At 44.7% G+C, this 14758-nt stretch overlaps 1 protein-coding gene across 4 annotated transcripts; it reads right to left on the reverse strand.

Moving 5' to 3' along the window:
* Window positions 1–879: 879 nt before the first annotated feature.
* On the reverse strand, window positions 880–14195 carry LOC103812327 (regucalcin-like). Of its 4 annotated transcripts, none has more exons than XM_050977609.1 (7): window positions 13976–14195; window positions 7459–7627; window positions 6831–7013; window positions 5385–5600; window positions 3801–3932; window positions 3027–3181; window positions 880–1322 (listed from the first exon to the last, which is right to left on the reverse strand). In XM_050977609.1, exons 2-7 carry the CDS (start codon window positions 7622–7624, stop codon window positions 1272–1274), a joined length of 903 nt encoding a protein of 300 aa, XP_050833566.1. In that variant the 5' UTR covers window positions 7625–7627; window positions 13976–14195; the 3' UTR covers window positions 880–1271. The 4 variants fall into 4 exon arrangements, with proteins under 4 accessions (XP_050833566.1, XP_050833563.1, XP_018764371.2 ...); XM_050977606.1 differs by having other exon boundaries at window positions 13960–14195; XM_018908826.3 differs by lacking the exon at window positions 13976–14195 and adding an exon at window positions 10858–11059.
* Between the last annotated feature and the right edge of the window lie 563 nt (window positions 14196–14758).

Here is a 14758-nt window from a genome sequence, read left to right on the forward strand (position 1 = left end):
ACTCACAGTGTCTGAGGGCTTTGAATAGCAGGGGTGAAAAGGTCAAATACCTCAGAGGAAGGCACTGAAACATCTGGTCTGGTAAATGATGCGTATTATTGCATTCTTTGCAACGTTACAAAGTGTCAGCATTAAAGATCTGAAAATGTATTATGTGCTGTGTCTCTTTCCAGGCAGCAAAAAGATAGCAAACTGAATGCAAAGGCTAGATTTCACTGTGTGTCTGCAGCTCTCCAGCATTCTGAAATCCTGAAAGGATCACCATGGTTCAGTAGGTCCAGGGTAGAGCTGGAAAACAGCCTCTAAAAACACACCTTGATGTTGTGCTTACTGAGAAAGGAGAGGAGGATCTAAAGGGAAAAAGGGGGAAAATACTTGAAATGGCAGTGGATGAGCCCCAGAAGAAAGGGGAAAAATACAGTGAGGCTGTGGGTACATTAAGGCTGTAAAGCAAAGGGAAGTTTGTGTGTGTGTCTGTGTCTGTGTCTGCGTCTGTGTGTGTGTAAATATCACCCCTGAAAGGACAACTCCACCAAACACCCATGTTTGGTATTCCAGGCTGTCCTGGTGGCTCACAGCCTATGTGTGCACTGACTGTGTGTGGTCAGTCATTGCTTTCAAGGTAACATCTGAATGCAGAGGAAAAAACATCTGTAAGCATTTCTTTAAATACAGTTATGTAGTTTATTTTCAGCAGCCTAAGTGGTGTCCTAAAGACAGGACAGCCTGGAAAAAGGCTAATGAGGATGTGAAAATGGAACCTGGATACTACAAATAGGTCTGATCATTACAGGAAAAAAAAAAAAAAAAAAAAAAGAAACAACAGAAGCAACCTCAGGGGGGGAGTCCTGCAGCAGAGGAACAGTCCAGTTCAAGACATCATGCTTTAAAATGTTTATTAAAATCTGCCATATGGTTGCTGGTGCATCACTGTAACATGAGGAGTCAGATTCTGCTTTGGGAACTGCACAGACTTGAAAATCCAGAGCTGGTCATCAGAAAGTTCAGCAAAACTATGCTTGAGCATTTAAAGGTTTATGGAAAGTCACAAAAGCTACCAAGGTGTAACACAGATTAACTTTACCTCTCTAACCTACCGCATCAAGCCACAGGCCCACAGAAAAAGAAATATCTTCAACTCCAAACAAGCACACTCACAAATGTGGGCTTAGAAACCTTCACACAAATAAATTCTGCAGTTCATTTGACTTCTTCCAGCCAGATTTACTACAAGATGGAAGCATTTCTTCTCTGCTCTTTAGTGTCAAGGCTCAAGCAGCATAGAAATTCTGTGGGATCCCTTTCACACCCAGGCCTGTTATCTGTTTTAAAAAATTAAAAATTAAAAGATAAAAGAAAGGAAACAGATAAATCTCCAACTGAGTATAATGAAAACATTCAAACATTGTAGAACAAATGCCACAGCAACAGTCTGGAGTGTCCCCCACTTCAAGAGGAGCCCAAAAGGAGTCATTACTTGGAGTTCTTCCAAACTCTTTAAGATCACTAAGATTATCAAGCACTACTCAATAATTTAAATGTTATCAGTGGCCCTTGCATGCAGTCCTTATCTTCAAAACAATTAATAGTAATTTTTAACATCCTTTGCCCATGCAAGACAAATGTGAGTTTGGAAAACACCAATTCCCTTGTGAAACTGGAGAACTCAAGAACAAAACCAAAAAAGATGCTTATTTAATCCTCCTATGGGCTTCCAAGCTTGAAGCTTGAATATATCAGTTCTCAGGCATGAGATATCGGCTCTAAGCACTGCTTTCAACAGAAGTGTCCCAGATCCCAGAATAGATCTCCATCCCTCCTGAAACATGTCTTTATCCTGTGGCTAAACTGATAAAAGAGTTTGGTCTGGGTGGATGGCAATTGCTGAGTAAAAACTGAATTTTATTCTCCTGATGTGCTTTTTGCTAATGGAGAGAAAAAAGAATTGGAGAGAAATAAGTTTCAGATTCAAGTGCTCCAGACAAAAATGTTTTCTAAAAAAGGAGCAATCATTTTTTGTTGGAATCTGGAATGTAGGGAATTCTCAGAACTTTAGGCCTGTAAGCCAAAGCTTAGAATTAAACACAGAAGTTTATTTGAGATCTTAGAAAAGGTTTCCAAACTTAAGTGCTGGAAGCGAGAATGTAGATTTGTATTTTAAAGTAGAGACACATTCATCTAAGTAGAGGAAAGTTTAGAGTTTTAGAGTACAGTATTATAGATTTATATATCAAAATATGATTAGCTAAGAAAGCTTACACTGTAACATGAATCCATAAGATGAAATATTTAAAGATTAAATCAAAACATAAATATCCTTGTTAACAGTGTTTTATTAGTTAATAAATCCTTAGAAGATCGTAAAGCTAAAAGTCTTGTGACCTTTTAAACCATGTGGTGAAGATGTGAGCCAAACTTACCATTCCTACCTATATAGAAGATTAAAAAAAAACAAACACATCATCTAAAACAACTCAGAAAGCCCATTTCTAACTCATTCAAAATTCCTTCAAATCCTCACCATTTTTAACAGACAAAAAAAATCCTAAAAGTTTTCCAATTGAGATGCAAAATTTTGCCCTGGTAGATTTAAAGGAGAAATATGTTCTGTAAGCATTTAGATTTCCTGGCACAATTGAAAAATTAAAAGTAAGCGAATGAAATTTGCAAAAGGGATTAAATTATAGTAAAAGATAAAAGCAATGATAAAAACAATTCCTTGCTGTGGGTACAGAGCACGCTATCCATATGGCAGATCCATACTCACTCTCTGCCTTCAGATCCTGGCCAGCCAACTTTGGCCAACCCAGATATCAACACTATAACTTGCAATTTCTCCAAGTCTTCCTTCCAAGTGCATGAGCAGCTCTGCAAAAGCAGCTGGGCCTGGCTGGGGGACAAGCTATGCACCTGGAGCAGCCCACGAGGTGAGTGGGATGAGCAAGGGCAGCTGGGGCCACCTCACTCCCAGAACATGAGGCTTGGCAGGTCTGATGTAGAGAAAGAAAGAAATAAAATCTGCTCACCTTGAAAATCTCTCCCGCATGAGGTTCCTTGGCTAAGGTGGCCTCATCTAGCCCATCATATGCAGAAGTCACATACATTTCTGAGTAGTCTTTGCCACCAAAGCAGCAAGAGGTGATCCTTGGAGTAGGCAGCCTTACAGTTTGGATTCTTTTTCCTGGGAAAAATGTGCAATTGTTTTCCAATGTTCATTTTATAGGAAGCATGCTATTATGAATATACTATTAGTACACATGGCACAGATGTGACATTTGCTCAGAAGGCACCTCCCCTTCAGACAGAGGCCACATCCTAAAGGACAGTTTGTGGGGAAATCAAGTTATTTCATCTGCCTCATCTCTAACTATTTTTCAGGCTCTCGCCCGCATCTGGGAGGCTTCATTTCCTTTCCTCAAAACAAAGCAGCACTGTGTGTGAGGTCAGGAAGGGCAGGGACATCTGGCTTGGGATGGATGTTGCTCCTTAAAGCATTTAACAGTTAAACATTTCAACACTGAGAAATTTCGTATGCAGCATTTTGTGGGGTTTTTTTGATAGTGGTGTTATTAAGAAGAGTGTTCAGTTAATCAGCCAACAATGGGAGCAGGGGTACCTGACCCTGGAGGCACTGACACAGGGAGCTGCACTCTTTACATGATCAGAGCCTGAGCCAACCATGCTCTTGGCAACTCATGGGGCAGAAACGGGCAATACTTTTCACCTTGTCTCCCTTTCAAACCATTCCTCCTGCTGCCATTCCCCTCACATTTATATGCACAAACTGGTGGAGGCCTTACCTGTCTCTGGGTCGATGCGAATGACTCTGCCACCATCGATACAGGCCACCCAGAGCTTCCCTTCTGTGTCTATGCACATCCCGTCAGGCATTTGCTCCTCCTTTTCCAGATGGTACAAAAGCTTGGGGCAGGCTGCAGGAAGAGTTACAAAGCTGATGTTATGTGGGCTGCTACCCGTCCTGTATCAGATCTCAGTCTAACCTCTTCCATGCTCTTGCAAACAGCTATGTTCGTTTTCTGTGAGAAAGACAGGCTGCAAAATGCACATCACACCTGCATTCTGCAGATGTGTTAAAAGCCTAATTCAGCCTGGCAGACACAAGTCCCCAGCACAGCCATTTCAGTCTGGGATTGTACCAAATTAGTGTTCCTGTTATTTTACCAAGAGAAGAGAACAAAATGCCCCTATCTCTCTTGTTAACCCAGCTGCTGCCTGCCACAACACAACTGCCGCAAGTGCAATAACTTTTCCTGGACCTTTATTGGTCATGTCACATAAATAATTGCCTGGTTAATTAAACGTTGGTGATAACCAATCTCTCCTACCTAAAGATCAAAAACTTTACTTTTTAATGGCCAACCAAGCAACCAGTTTTGATTAAACCTGAACACCAACTCATGGTCAGGGATGCAGTGCAGATATGTTGGTGAGCAGTCAGGTTCATGGAGCAGGGCCCATGGGTCATGATCACCTGCTCTGACACACCCAGCACCTTCTGGTCATTACAGTACCCCAGAATAGACAGCTGTGAACATAAAGCCAAGCCTAGCAAACATATTACTTTTTATATTTGCAGGGGGAAATGTTGCATTATATCCTCTTTTGAAATCTTATATGCTAAAATCTGTAGAAAGAGATGTTCTCAACAAAATGAAATCTGAGTGAATGCAATTACTTTGTGTGATTTTCATCTGCGATTACCCAAAGTCTGCACTCTTTAAAGTACAAAGGGAGTTCAGACATTTAAATTCCTGTGGAGTATATCAGGCTGATTCAGCATAAAAATATTTCCAAGAGTTTTGAAATTAGGTTAGATCCATTCTGCTTACACTTAAATTTACTTCCTTGCAGATACAATAAAAAGTGTTTATCCATAAAATGAATTGAAGTTAAATTTGAAAACATCTTAATTTCAGAAATTTGGTTGGGAAAACTCTGTCACAATGACAGCTTGATGCTCCAAATACCTTTCTGAGAAATACATACATGCACGTACTCCACTTGTATTTACGGAGCTAGTACAATCAAAGGAATTCCAGTAGATGGCACTCAAGAATAAATACCATCCTAAAAGCTCTTCCTCATCCTGCAGTGTCAATGGCTTCTTCCCTACAACTCCTTGAACAGCTCTAAGTATGAACCATCTCTCCAGATGAAAGCTGAAAGACTGTCAAAAATTTGTTCACCAAATACACCTGGTGAGTAACCAAATTTGAGGAACATCACAGTCAGCCAGCTGACACATAATAACCAGAAGATATGAGATCTGTCAAATAAATCCCTGCATCTCACAGGCCTAGGTCTTGCTGCAGACCAGGTAGAGAAGTGGCTACACTTGTCACCAAATTTAAAAACATGTGTACCAATCTTCCCAGTGTGCACATCATAGCTGAAGGCATGGACAGCGTATGACAGGCTGTCGATGTGGAAGAAGGTCCTGTGGTCCAGGGACCAATCCAGACCATTGGAGATGTCCAACTGGTCCAGCTGTTTTATTACTGAATGGTCAGGGAAGAGGGTATAGAGAGCTCCTTGCCGCCTCGCTCGGACTCCTGGTGCTGTCTCTTCAGCCATCGTGCCTGAAATGGAAGTGGAGCACTGGTTAAAAAGTAGAAGCTTGTTCCTCATGTTTGATCAAAAACCTCCTCTAAGTGTTTCCAAGAGGTCCTAGGGAGAACCACAGGATTGTGATTTTTTTTTTTCTTTTCTTCCTAAAACGAAAATATTTGTCTGAAGGAATTCTTTGCTCTGAGGGTAGTGAGGCACAGGAATGGGTTGCCAAGAGAAATTGTGGATGCCCCATGCTTGGAAGTGTTCAGGGCCAGGTTGGATGGAGCTTTGAGCGACCTGATCTGGTGGAAGGTGTCTCTGCCCACAGCAGGGAGGTTGGAACTACAAGGTCCATTCCAATCCAAACTATTCTATGATTCTACAATGCTGCAATCCTATGGTGAAAGGGACTAATAGGTCCTGTCAGATTGATGAGAAAGAGCAAAAGGAGCAGATCAGGGCAGCTGCCTCCCACAGAGCAGATCCTGGCCAATGAAAGGGTGTTTCTGCATTGCCATGAGGTGTAAGTCATAGACATCAAAGACCCAAAGGACCACCAGGACACGCCAGGAGGTTGAGTTTTTGCTCACAGCAAAAGGTGAGATGCAGGCAGGCATCAATCATATGCTGTTTTTGTTGTTGCTCTTTGTAGGCTACTTTCACAATTTAAATGGGCTGTGACCATTAAAATACAGGTGCACACCATGTGCCTGAGAGCATTGCTCAAACAATTCTTGAACTCTTTCGGGCTTTGTGCCATGACCACTTCCCTGGGGAGCTTGTTCCAGTGCCTGACTACCCTGTGGGTGAAGACCTTTTACACAATGTACAACCTAAACCTCCTTATTGCCTTCAGGAGGCTGAAGATCTGCCCCCATATCCTTGTTTTTCACTGGCTAACCAAGAGAGGCTGCACGTAATGGGTGCAAGCTGCAGCTCATGTTCTGCTCTAGAAGATGCATCCTTCTCTACATCTCCAGAAAAAACCCCACCTACATAAGCCCTTCACTGGCTTTTCCATGGAGGCACTTGTTTGAAAAACAGCTTCCACCAAGTAGGAGAGCCTTCCTGTCGGATGGCCCTTGTCAACAGCATCTGTCCTCATCTAGGTCAGAGGTTGTAGAGTCCCCTGTCCTCCTCCACTGGGCAGTAACCAAGCAGAGCATTCACAAGACAGGGAATAAATAAAAATGCCTTATATAAAGTACACTATCATTAGTTTCCCTTTGCTCCAGGGGAAATTTCTGTCAGGAACTTACCAGCAAAAAACCTCCCCTTTGGATCCACTTTCCCATCATTGAACCTGTTGTTGGGTTTATCCTGCTCGAGCTCGAGGATGGTGGTGACTGCCTGGGTGTCCCAGTCCAGGAAGGCAAACCTGGTCCCCAGGGTGATGACATAGCCCCCACCCTGCCGCAGAGCCACTGAGCTGACACGGGCATCTGTGGGTGAGAGAGAGCAGAAGATGAAGGGTAGCTCTGGGGCCATCACTCGGCCCTCACCGAGGGCATCTGGGCTTGACTGGAACATCCCTGGCCAGGAAAGGCTGAGCTGATGCTAAGATCCTTCCCCCCTGTGATTGTTAGCACATCTCACTGGCTCCATGTTCCATGGATTTTTCCACCTTCTAGGAGGGCACAGCCATCAAGACTGTACCTTTTCCTCTGCAGGTCCCAGATGAAACATGCATTCCCATTTAGGCTTATCAGGGGCAACATGTGCACTCTACTTGGCTGGCTTAGGCCACACTGCAATTCATTGTGGGGAGACAGGGAGTGTGGTCCCATGGAAAGTAAGAGAGACCACCAACCTGCAGGACCCCTAGCAGGAAGGGTGGATGGGACAGACAGAGTCCCAGAGGATGAAGCAGTGAGTGTGGACTCTTACCCACGGACACGCTCTGCACCTCATTGGTGACTGGGCTCCAGCGGCAAACTTTCTGTGAGTTGATGTCCACGTAGACAAGTGCATTCTCCCTTTCTTCCCAGACCGGGCACTCTCCCATCCGGTTCTTCTCCTTCACAACAGACTCGATTTTGATGGAGGAAGACATGGTCTGAGGGGAAGTTAATAATGGATGTAATTAAAAGTTCTCATGTGAATTTTTTTATGCCTACAATATTGAAAAGCAGAGATTGTAAATAGCAAAGCACTCCCAATCCCACATGGCAAAGTAATTTAGGAGGTTCTTATGACATTTCCATGGCCTCGTGGCTGGAACTGAGCTCGAGGTGCCAAAGCTTCTCCTTACCAAAACTTTCCTAAAGCACAGCTGCTGATGAGGCACCTGTCTCCAGGCACAGGAGTGCTGGGGCTGTGGCTCTAAGCTGGAACCAAGCTGCTGCCTGGGGATCCATGATCTAAAGGGTCCCCTGGACCACAGGGAGGGACCAGAAGAAGCAGCACCAATGAGTGGTGGATCTTTTTGTGGAAAATGAAGGGTCTGCCCTACAAACACAAGTGAATTTATTTCCTCCCCAGGAAGACATTTACATACCCACAGCACCCACTCCACTTTGCCACACAGGCCACTGCACTACAAATGCCTGTTCCCACACCAAGTCAGTGAGAATATGCAAATACTGAGGAAGGCTCTTGCCTTTGAAATTCCACTGCTTTGTTTTCCCTCTAAGCATTTCATCTTCATCAGCCCCCTCAGTGCCCCAGCTTCGTCTCCAACCCTTGCTGCACACTCCAAATTTCACACAATGCCAAGTTGTGGGGTGCAATTACCCCAGTTGCTGCTTGTGGGGGCCAAAGCCACCAGTGGAGCTCCCATTCCATATGCCTGCTTCTGCCAGAAGTTGTTCATGCTCTGGCTACCCTGTCCCCATTGCAGCAGGGTGCTTGCAGGGACATCAGTCAATCAGCCACAGCTGGCTGACACCAACACATGGTGCATAACCCAGGTTTGTGTCCAGTACCCACTGATGTCCTCTAAAACACAGATCCTGTCCCTTCCCTGACCTTGCTGTGGGGTGGGAGGTGACAACAACCTCCACACTGAGCTCTTACAAAAGAAAGGGGCCCACTCACTGCCTCAGTCACCCCTAATGGAGCCGCCTCCACGGCTGCACCCACTGGCCTCAGCACATTTTTTCCACAGATTGGGAGATAATTCTTGGGAGGCAGCCAATCCCTGACATAACATCAATCCTAGGGATTACTGTCTTCAAGTGGGTATTGTTTCCTAGTAGGTGAGCTGGCGACAAGGTGTACAAATAATTAATTAGCATCAATGCACTTCAAAATACGTGGGAAGAGGCCGTCAATCACTGTGAGTGGAAATGCCAGGGCTGAGGGACATTGGATCTTTCTGCAATGAGTCACACCACCAAGGTAAGTTTCAAACAACCCATCTATCTAAAATATACTTCTCCCTACCAAAATACACTGGCCACAAGAGGCTGGGCAGCAAGCTGCTCCACACAGGAAATTAGCATCTAAAGCATAAATGAAGATACACAGCAAGATGCCAAGTTTTAACCTCCAGAAACCTGTTATACACTGCTTGAGCTGGAGGAGTGAGTTTCTTGTGGGTTAAAGCTTTGTGTCATGTGGCTGCCATATGTGGGACCCGAGGCTTGGAGACACAATGCTGACTTTATTGTGTCGTGGTCTGGGAAGCACGGAGCTGTTCTCACCCCTGTGGGAAAACAAGAGTTCGGCAGCAGTGCGGCTCCTGCAGAGGCAGAAAGGCTCCAGATCTGCAGCAGCCAGTGTGTATTTGTCTTGTCAGCTGTTTCATTGACCCAACTGAGCCTTATTAAACCTTTCTTTTCCCACCAGCTCCTGTTTCATTTACATGCCCCGTGTCCAACTTCTGCAACACCAAAACAGGGGCCTGGCAGATAAGCCGTGGTGAAATACTGATTCACAGACCCATCCCACACGCCACATGAGGAGTACACACTCACACCATTGCCAGCTCTTTCACAAGGCATAGGCAGGGGAGAAACCATCCTGCCTGCACCAGCTGCCTGCTTCCCCCTCTCCTGTTCCCCCAGCGATGCTGCAGAGACCTGCCTGTCCCATGGACCCCCACTGCACATCTGCCTTCCCTGACTGCACATTCAGCCACAGCATCCTTCCCCTCTGCCAAAGAAATAACTCCAGCTGTGGAGGTTTCCATACTGGTGAATATTGTGGCTCAAATCATCCTCACCCCTCCCTGTTTTTAAGAAGAGAGCAATTAGAAGGGAAGGTCTGTGTTTTGCTAGCTGAGGTTTCACTAATTTTTACAAGCAGCTGAAAATGAAGGCTTTTAACAGGAAGGACCATCCAACCCTCAGTGGCAGCTTTACCCTCCAAAAGAGTCCCCACAAGCTGTGAGGGACTCAGACCTGGTCCTATTCAGTCCCTGTCCCTCCTCTGCTCGGTGCTCTGCTCATTTCCTGCCATGCCCTCCCTGCTGACACCCCATGGAACCATGCAGCAGTAACATTTCACCAAATACAGCATCTCAGAGGGAAAAATGAGGGAATGTCCCCAAAAACCTGGTTCAAAATATCCTAGCATAATCAGTCCCCAGGCATCCTGCCACCTGGGCACCTCTGTCTGTGGCACCTTGCACCCTGCTTGGTACAGCACTGACCCATCAGGGAGGAGCATGCAAGGAAAGACAAGAAATTCCAAGCAAAATCACCAAATACTTCTGTATTCTCCCAAAGTAAAATCCTGCAGAAAAAGTCATCACATTCACCCTGCCTATATCCTCTTTCCAACATTTTGTTGGCTTGCAGCCTCCTGAACTCATGCACAAAGGATGGACAGGTGTCACTGAAACATTTTCCAAGTTAAACTGTTTAACTGGTAAAAGTTACCAGAACTTGGAGACCATAAGAAAATTTTCCTGTTAGGAAAATGAAATGTAAAAACATCCTGTAAAAAATGAATGTAAAAACATGAATGTAAAAAAATGAATGTAAAAACATCCTGTCTGCTCTAGAAACTAAACCTTCTCTGGCAGCCATTTGGAAATAGTCTTTCTAGAATTGTTCTGTCCACATCCCTTTTCAAATCATCTGCACAAAAGTTGGTCATTTCAGTAGCCCTAAAAAGATACAGTTAAAATACAAATAAATGACTGGCCTTAAAAGTCTTTTTGCTGTTTCCTTCCCTCTCTCCCTCCCATGCAAACACACAAAATTTCATTTTTAATGTCAAATTGAACCTTCAAATAAGCAGGCAGACAGCTAAAACTTCTAATGTACAGTCAAGCAACCATCTGCATAAACCAGAGAATTTTAAGAACCCTTTTCCCCCCAAACAGCTGAATATCTTTACCAAGCTGCAGGACACCTATGCGAAACTCTGCAGTTCATCACACCAACGCACCTGCTGAGGAAAATATTGCAAGCCCTGGCTCGGTGACTCTTTTCCAGCACTGGTCCAATGAAACTGGCTGCTGTTTTCAGCCACGGTTAAAAATGTGCACCAGTTGATGTTATCTGCATGGAGCAGGTAACCCTTTACATTTTGTATTCAGTCAGCAGTCACATGAATGATGAGGCAGGGACCAAAGCCTTTCTGAATGGTCTGGTTTGCAGTGCCAGCAGCAGGACATGTGATAGAGAAAAATCCTTGCTCAGTATTTTTCTCATGTCAGGAGAGTGTGAGAGGGAAACTGAGGAGTTGCACCATTCAGTTGCCCCGAGGGCTAGCTCAGTCTTCCAAAATTTAGGGTGCTGAAAAGGGAAGGTTAATGAAAGATGCGAGGCAGGGTTTTGTAGTATTCTGATAAGGGAAAAAAAATATTGTTGTGATTAAGGCTTATTATCATCTTTAAGACTTGGCTCCTGCTCCCAGCTGTGCCACAACCTTCTTGTCTGTGAAGTCACAGGGCTCCTCACCTCGAGCATGCAAAGCTGGATCCCACTTTGGCAAAAAGCTCCAAGCTGCTGCCTGTAGCACACACAAGGCAGGACTTTTACCAGCCAGTCCCAGCAACTGCCACGGATGCTGCAGGATGGCCATATCTTGCCTGGCTTTTATTTTCTTCCTTCTTTAGCATTTGCCTTTTGTTTTTTGCTCTGTGGGAGGCCAAGGTGGAAGATGCCAAGTGCCTTCTCCCACCAGCCCTGCTCAGCAGAGGTAGGTGATGGCAGGGCCAGCAAGGTGGGGACAAGGCAGGCTTGCCATGGGGACAGGGACCAAGCTGGCCAGTGAGCCAGAGCGACCACCAGAGTTTTGGTGACAGGGTGTGACAATGTTCACAGGGGTCTTAGGATGAGGGAAGAGATGCGAAAGTTGACTCCATGTTCAGAAGGCTTGGTTTATTATTTTATGATATATATTATATTAAAAACTATACTAAAATAATAGAAAAATAGATTTCATCAGAAAGTTTAGCTAAAAATAGAAAAAGAATAAATAACAAAAGCTTGTCTCTAACCGAGACAGTCTAGATAGCTAGATTGATTGGCTATTAATTAAAAACAACTAGATGAGACCAATCACAGGTCCACCTGTTGCATTCCACAACAGCAAATAAGAATTGTTTACAGTTTGTTCCTGAGACCTCTCAGCAACTCAAGAAGAAAAAATCCTAAAGAAAAGATTTTTCATAGAACATGTCAGTGACAACAGGGCCACACTCAGCAAGGGCAGAAGCCACTTTTGAGAAATCGGCCCCAGTCCAGCATGCAGGAACAATGCATTTCTTTATTCATGAAAGACTTTAATGAGCTTTGTAATTTGATGTTCAAATGATTCACAGGATGAACACATTTCCCTGATAAGCAAGTAGACAAGACAGATGTATTATCCTACCATAGTCACCATCAATCCACATTCAGAGATTAAAAAGTTACAGCCTTAAGACATAGACAAATACAAACATTTCTAGGGAAAAAAGCCAGACATATTTCCAAGTCAAACTCCTTCCAAAATCACTGTATTATGACAACGTGATTCTGGTTGCCTTGAGGACCCTTCTGAGATTTTCTTGGCCTCCAATGGCTCCATCTCATCTCTGCATAAACCCTCAGTCTCTGCTTGCTCTCAGAAAAAACATTATGTTACTCTCTGCTTTCTTTTTTATAACCTAGATGTTAACTTTGGAGGGAGGTTCAAGTAGAACAATATGCATGTTTTTCACAGCATTTTCAGCTGGAAGACATATTCAAAAGGAAAATTCTAGCTTCTGATAATTTTCACTGAAAGTTAATTTTCATCTGGGAAAAAAAAACTGAGAAATAGAAGTTATCTTGTTTTCTGCAAAATATTTCCCAAAGCATTTTCTCTAAATGGATTTTGGAGGAGAAAACCACATTTTCCACACAGCTTTTCACTTCTGTTGACTTGATTTCCCCATCACAGGCTGCAGCAACGTAAAACCAAGTGAGGCAGAGGGACAAAGAATTCACCTTGCTGCAAATGAAAACACCAAACGTGCAGCTTGCTGGGTGAGCAGCTTGGATGCTGGATCATCAGTGGCACAGGAAGGACAGTAGCCGGGAAAATTATACCAGAACACATCTTTCTAATTTATGCATGTGGCTGCAAATGCACTGGGGATGCCCCTGCCACATTTTGCACCATCTTTTGTTCCCACCCTGACCACTTCTGGGCTACCACCACAAAATTATCACATCTCCCACTCTGCCATTTCAACATCCCACATGTCTGCCTTTCCAGAAGTCAGTCACTTTAGGAAGAGACACATCTCAAAGGTTTTGTGGGTGTTGCTGATGAGTGGTGCAGCTCTGCAGTAGCAGGTGCATGCATTTGCTAGCCAGCAGCTTTTCCATTAATTGTTTCCACAACATAAAGAGCCTGGCCCTGCCATGCACTTTGTTTGTTTCCAATGTTGCTGGGTTGCAAAGCAGAAGTTTCTAGTGAAGTCGGCCAAAGGCAGCCACGCACCCCTGTACCCCTGGCTGACACCCAGCCACTTGTCTCCTCCTGGTGTGGCTTCCTCTCTCCTTTCCCACTGCTTTGGTGTCCTCTGATGAAACTCTTACCCGCCACTTTTTGTAGTCCCTAGTTTTTATCAACATAGAGTAGTCAGGAGAATACCAAGGCATTATTGCACCACATAACGTGATATTTAAACAGTTGTACTTGTCTTCTGCTCCCCACAGGCATGTGCTCAGACAATAGCTCGGAATTTGTTCCTGTGGCTTTGCAAATATTTAGTAAATCCATTGCTTCCCTTTTTTTCCCCATAACTCTCCAAAATATACTTGTGCCACTCCTTCCCCTTGAGGGTCCATCCCATCCTTCATTGCTCTAGAAACTCAACATGGCTTATATTTGGTTGTCCTGATCCCTTAAAGGTTTTTTCCCTTTTGCAGCTCTCGGAGGAAGAGCCCTCCCTCTAACAGGCTGAGTTAACAAAGACACAGGCATCAAAGACCCCGGGCAGATACAGGTATAGCTACTCACCCCAGCGATATCCCACCTGACAGCGTGGTCCAAAAGTGAAGCCAAAGCTTATCTCTTCCTGGCTTCACCCTTTTGTAGGAAGGGCCTGGTCCCTCCCTTGTGCTCGAGATGGGAAGAACTGGAGCTCCCCAGGCAGGCAGTGCCGCTTGCTTTTATTTCAGCAGAGCTATTTTGCCAGCAAAGGATTACAAGAGCTTTCTCCAGCTTGGTTGGGAACAACTGCGCTTCACCTATGACTATAGATTTTGGTCATAAGGGTGAAGAAACCCTTGAGGGCTCAGCAGCTGCTCCTTCTGATACAGCCTTTCCTGTCACCGGGTTCTTGCTCAACCCTAACTGAAATCAGTGCTGATCTTTGATCAAAGAGGTGAGTGCCATTAATAAGCAAGGGGTTAAACAAAATTCAGGGAGCCTTCCTAATTGAGGGAACCGGCAAGGGCTCAGCTCCAGTTTGCCAGACCCAGCACTCTGTCATGGGACCCGAGTGAAAATACGCCGGCAGCACCAGTTTGGGCTCCTTGGGGCTGGGGCTGGGGCAGCAGCTCCAGCCTCTGCACTGCAGGCTGCGCCGAGACGCGCTCCCGGGGCATTTCGGCAGCATTAAAAATGCAACTCTCCTGGCAGAGTTGGCTCTTCCTGCTCATGGGAAGCCCACAAAACCTGCGCAGCAAAGAAGAGTAGGTGCTTTTACTGAAGGGGGAGGTGGCACTCATTTGTAAAATGTCTGCAGCAGCTTATTTTACCTGCCTCTGCTCTCACACTCGCAAAGCACAAAGAAATGTGTTATTCAGACATTTGC

Source organism: Serinus canaria, chromosome 1, assembly GCF_022539315.1.
Source record: "Serinus canaria isolate serCan28SL12 chromosome 1, serCan2020, whole genome shotgun sequence".
In the NCBI taxonomy this organism is placed as follows: Eukaryota; Metazoa; Chordata; class Aves; order Passeriformes; family Fringillidae; genus Serinus; species Serinus canaria.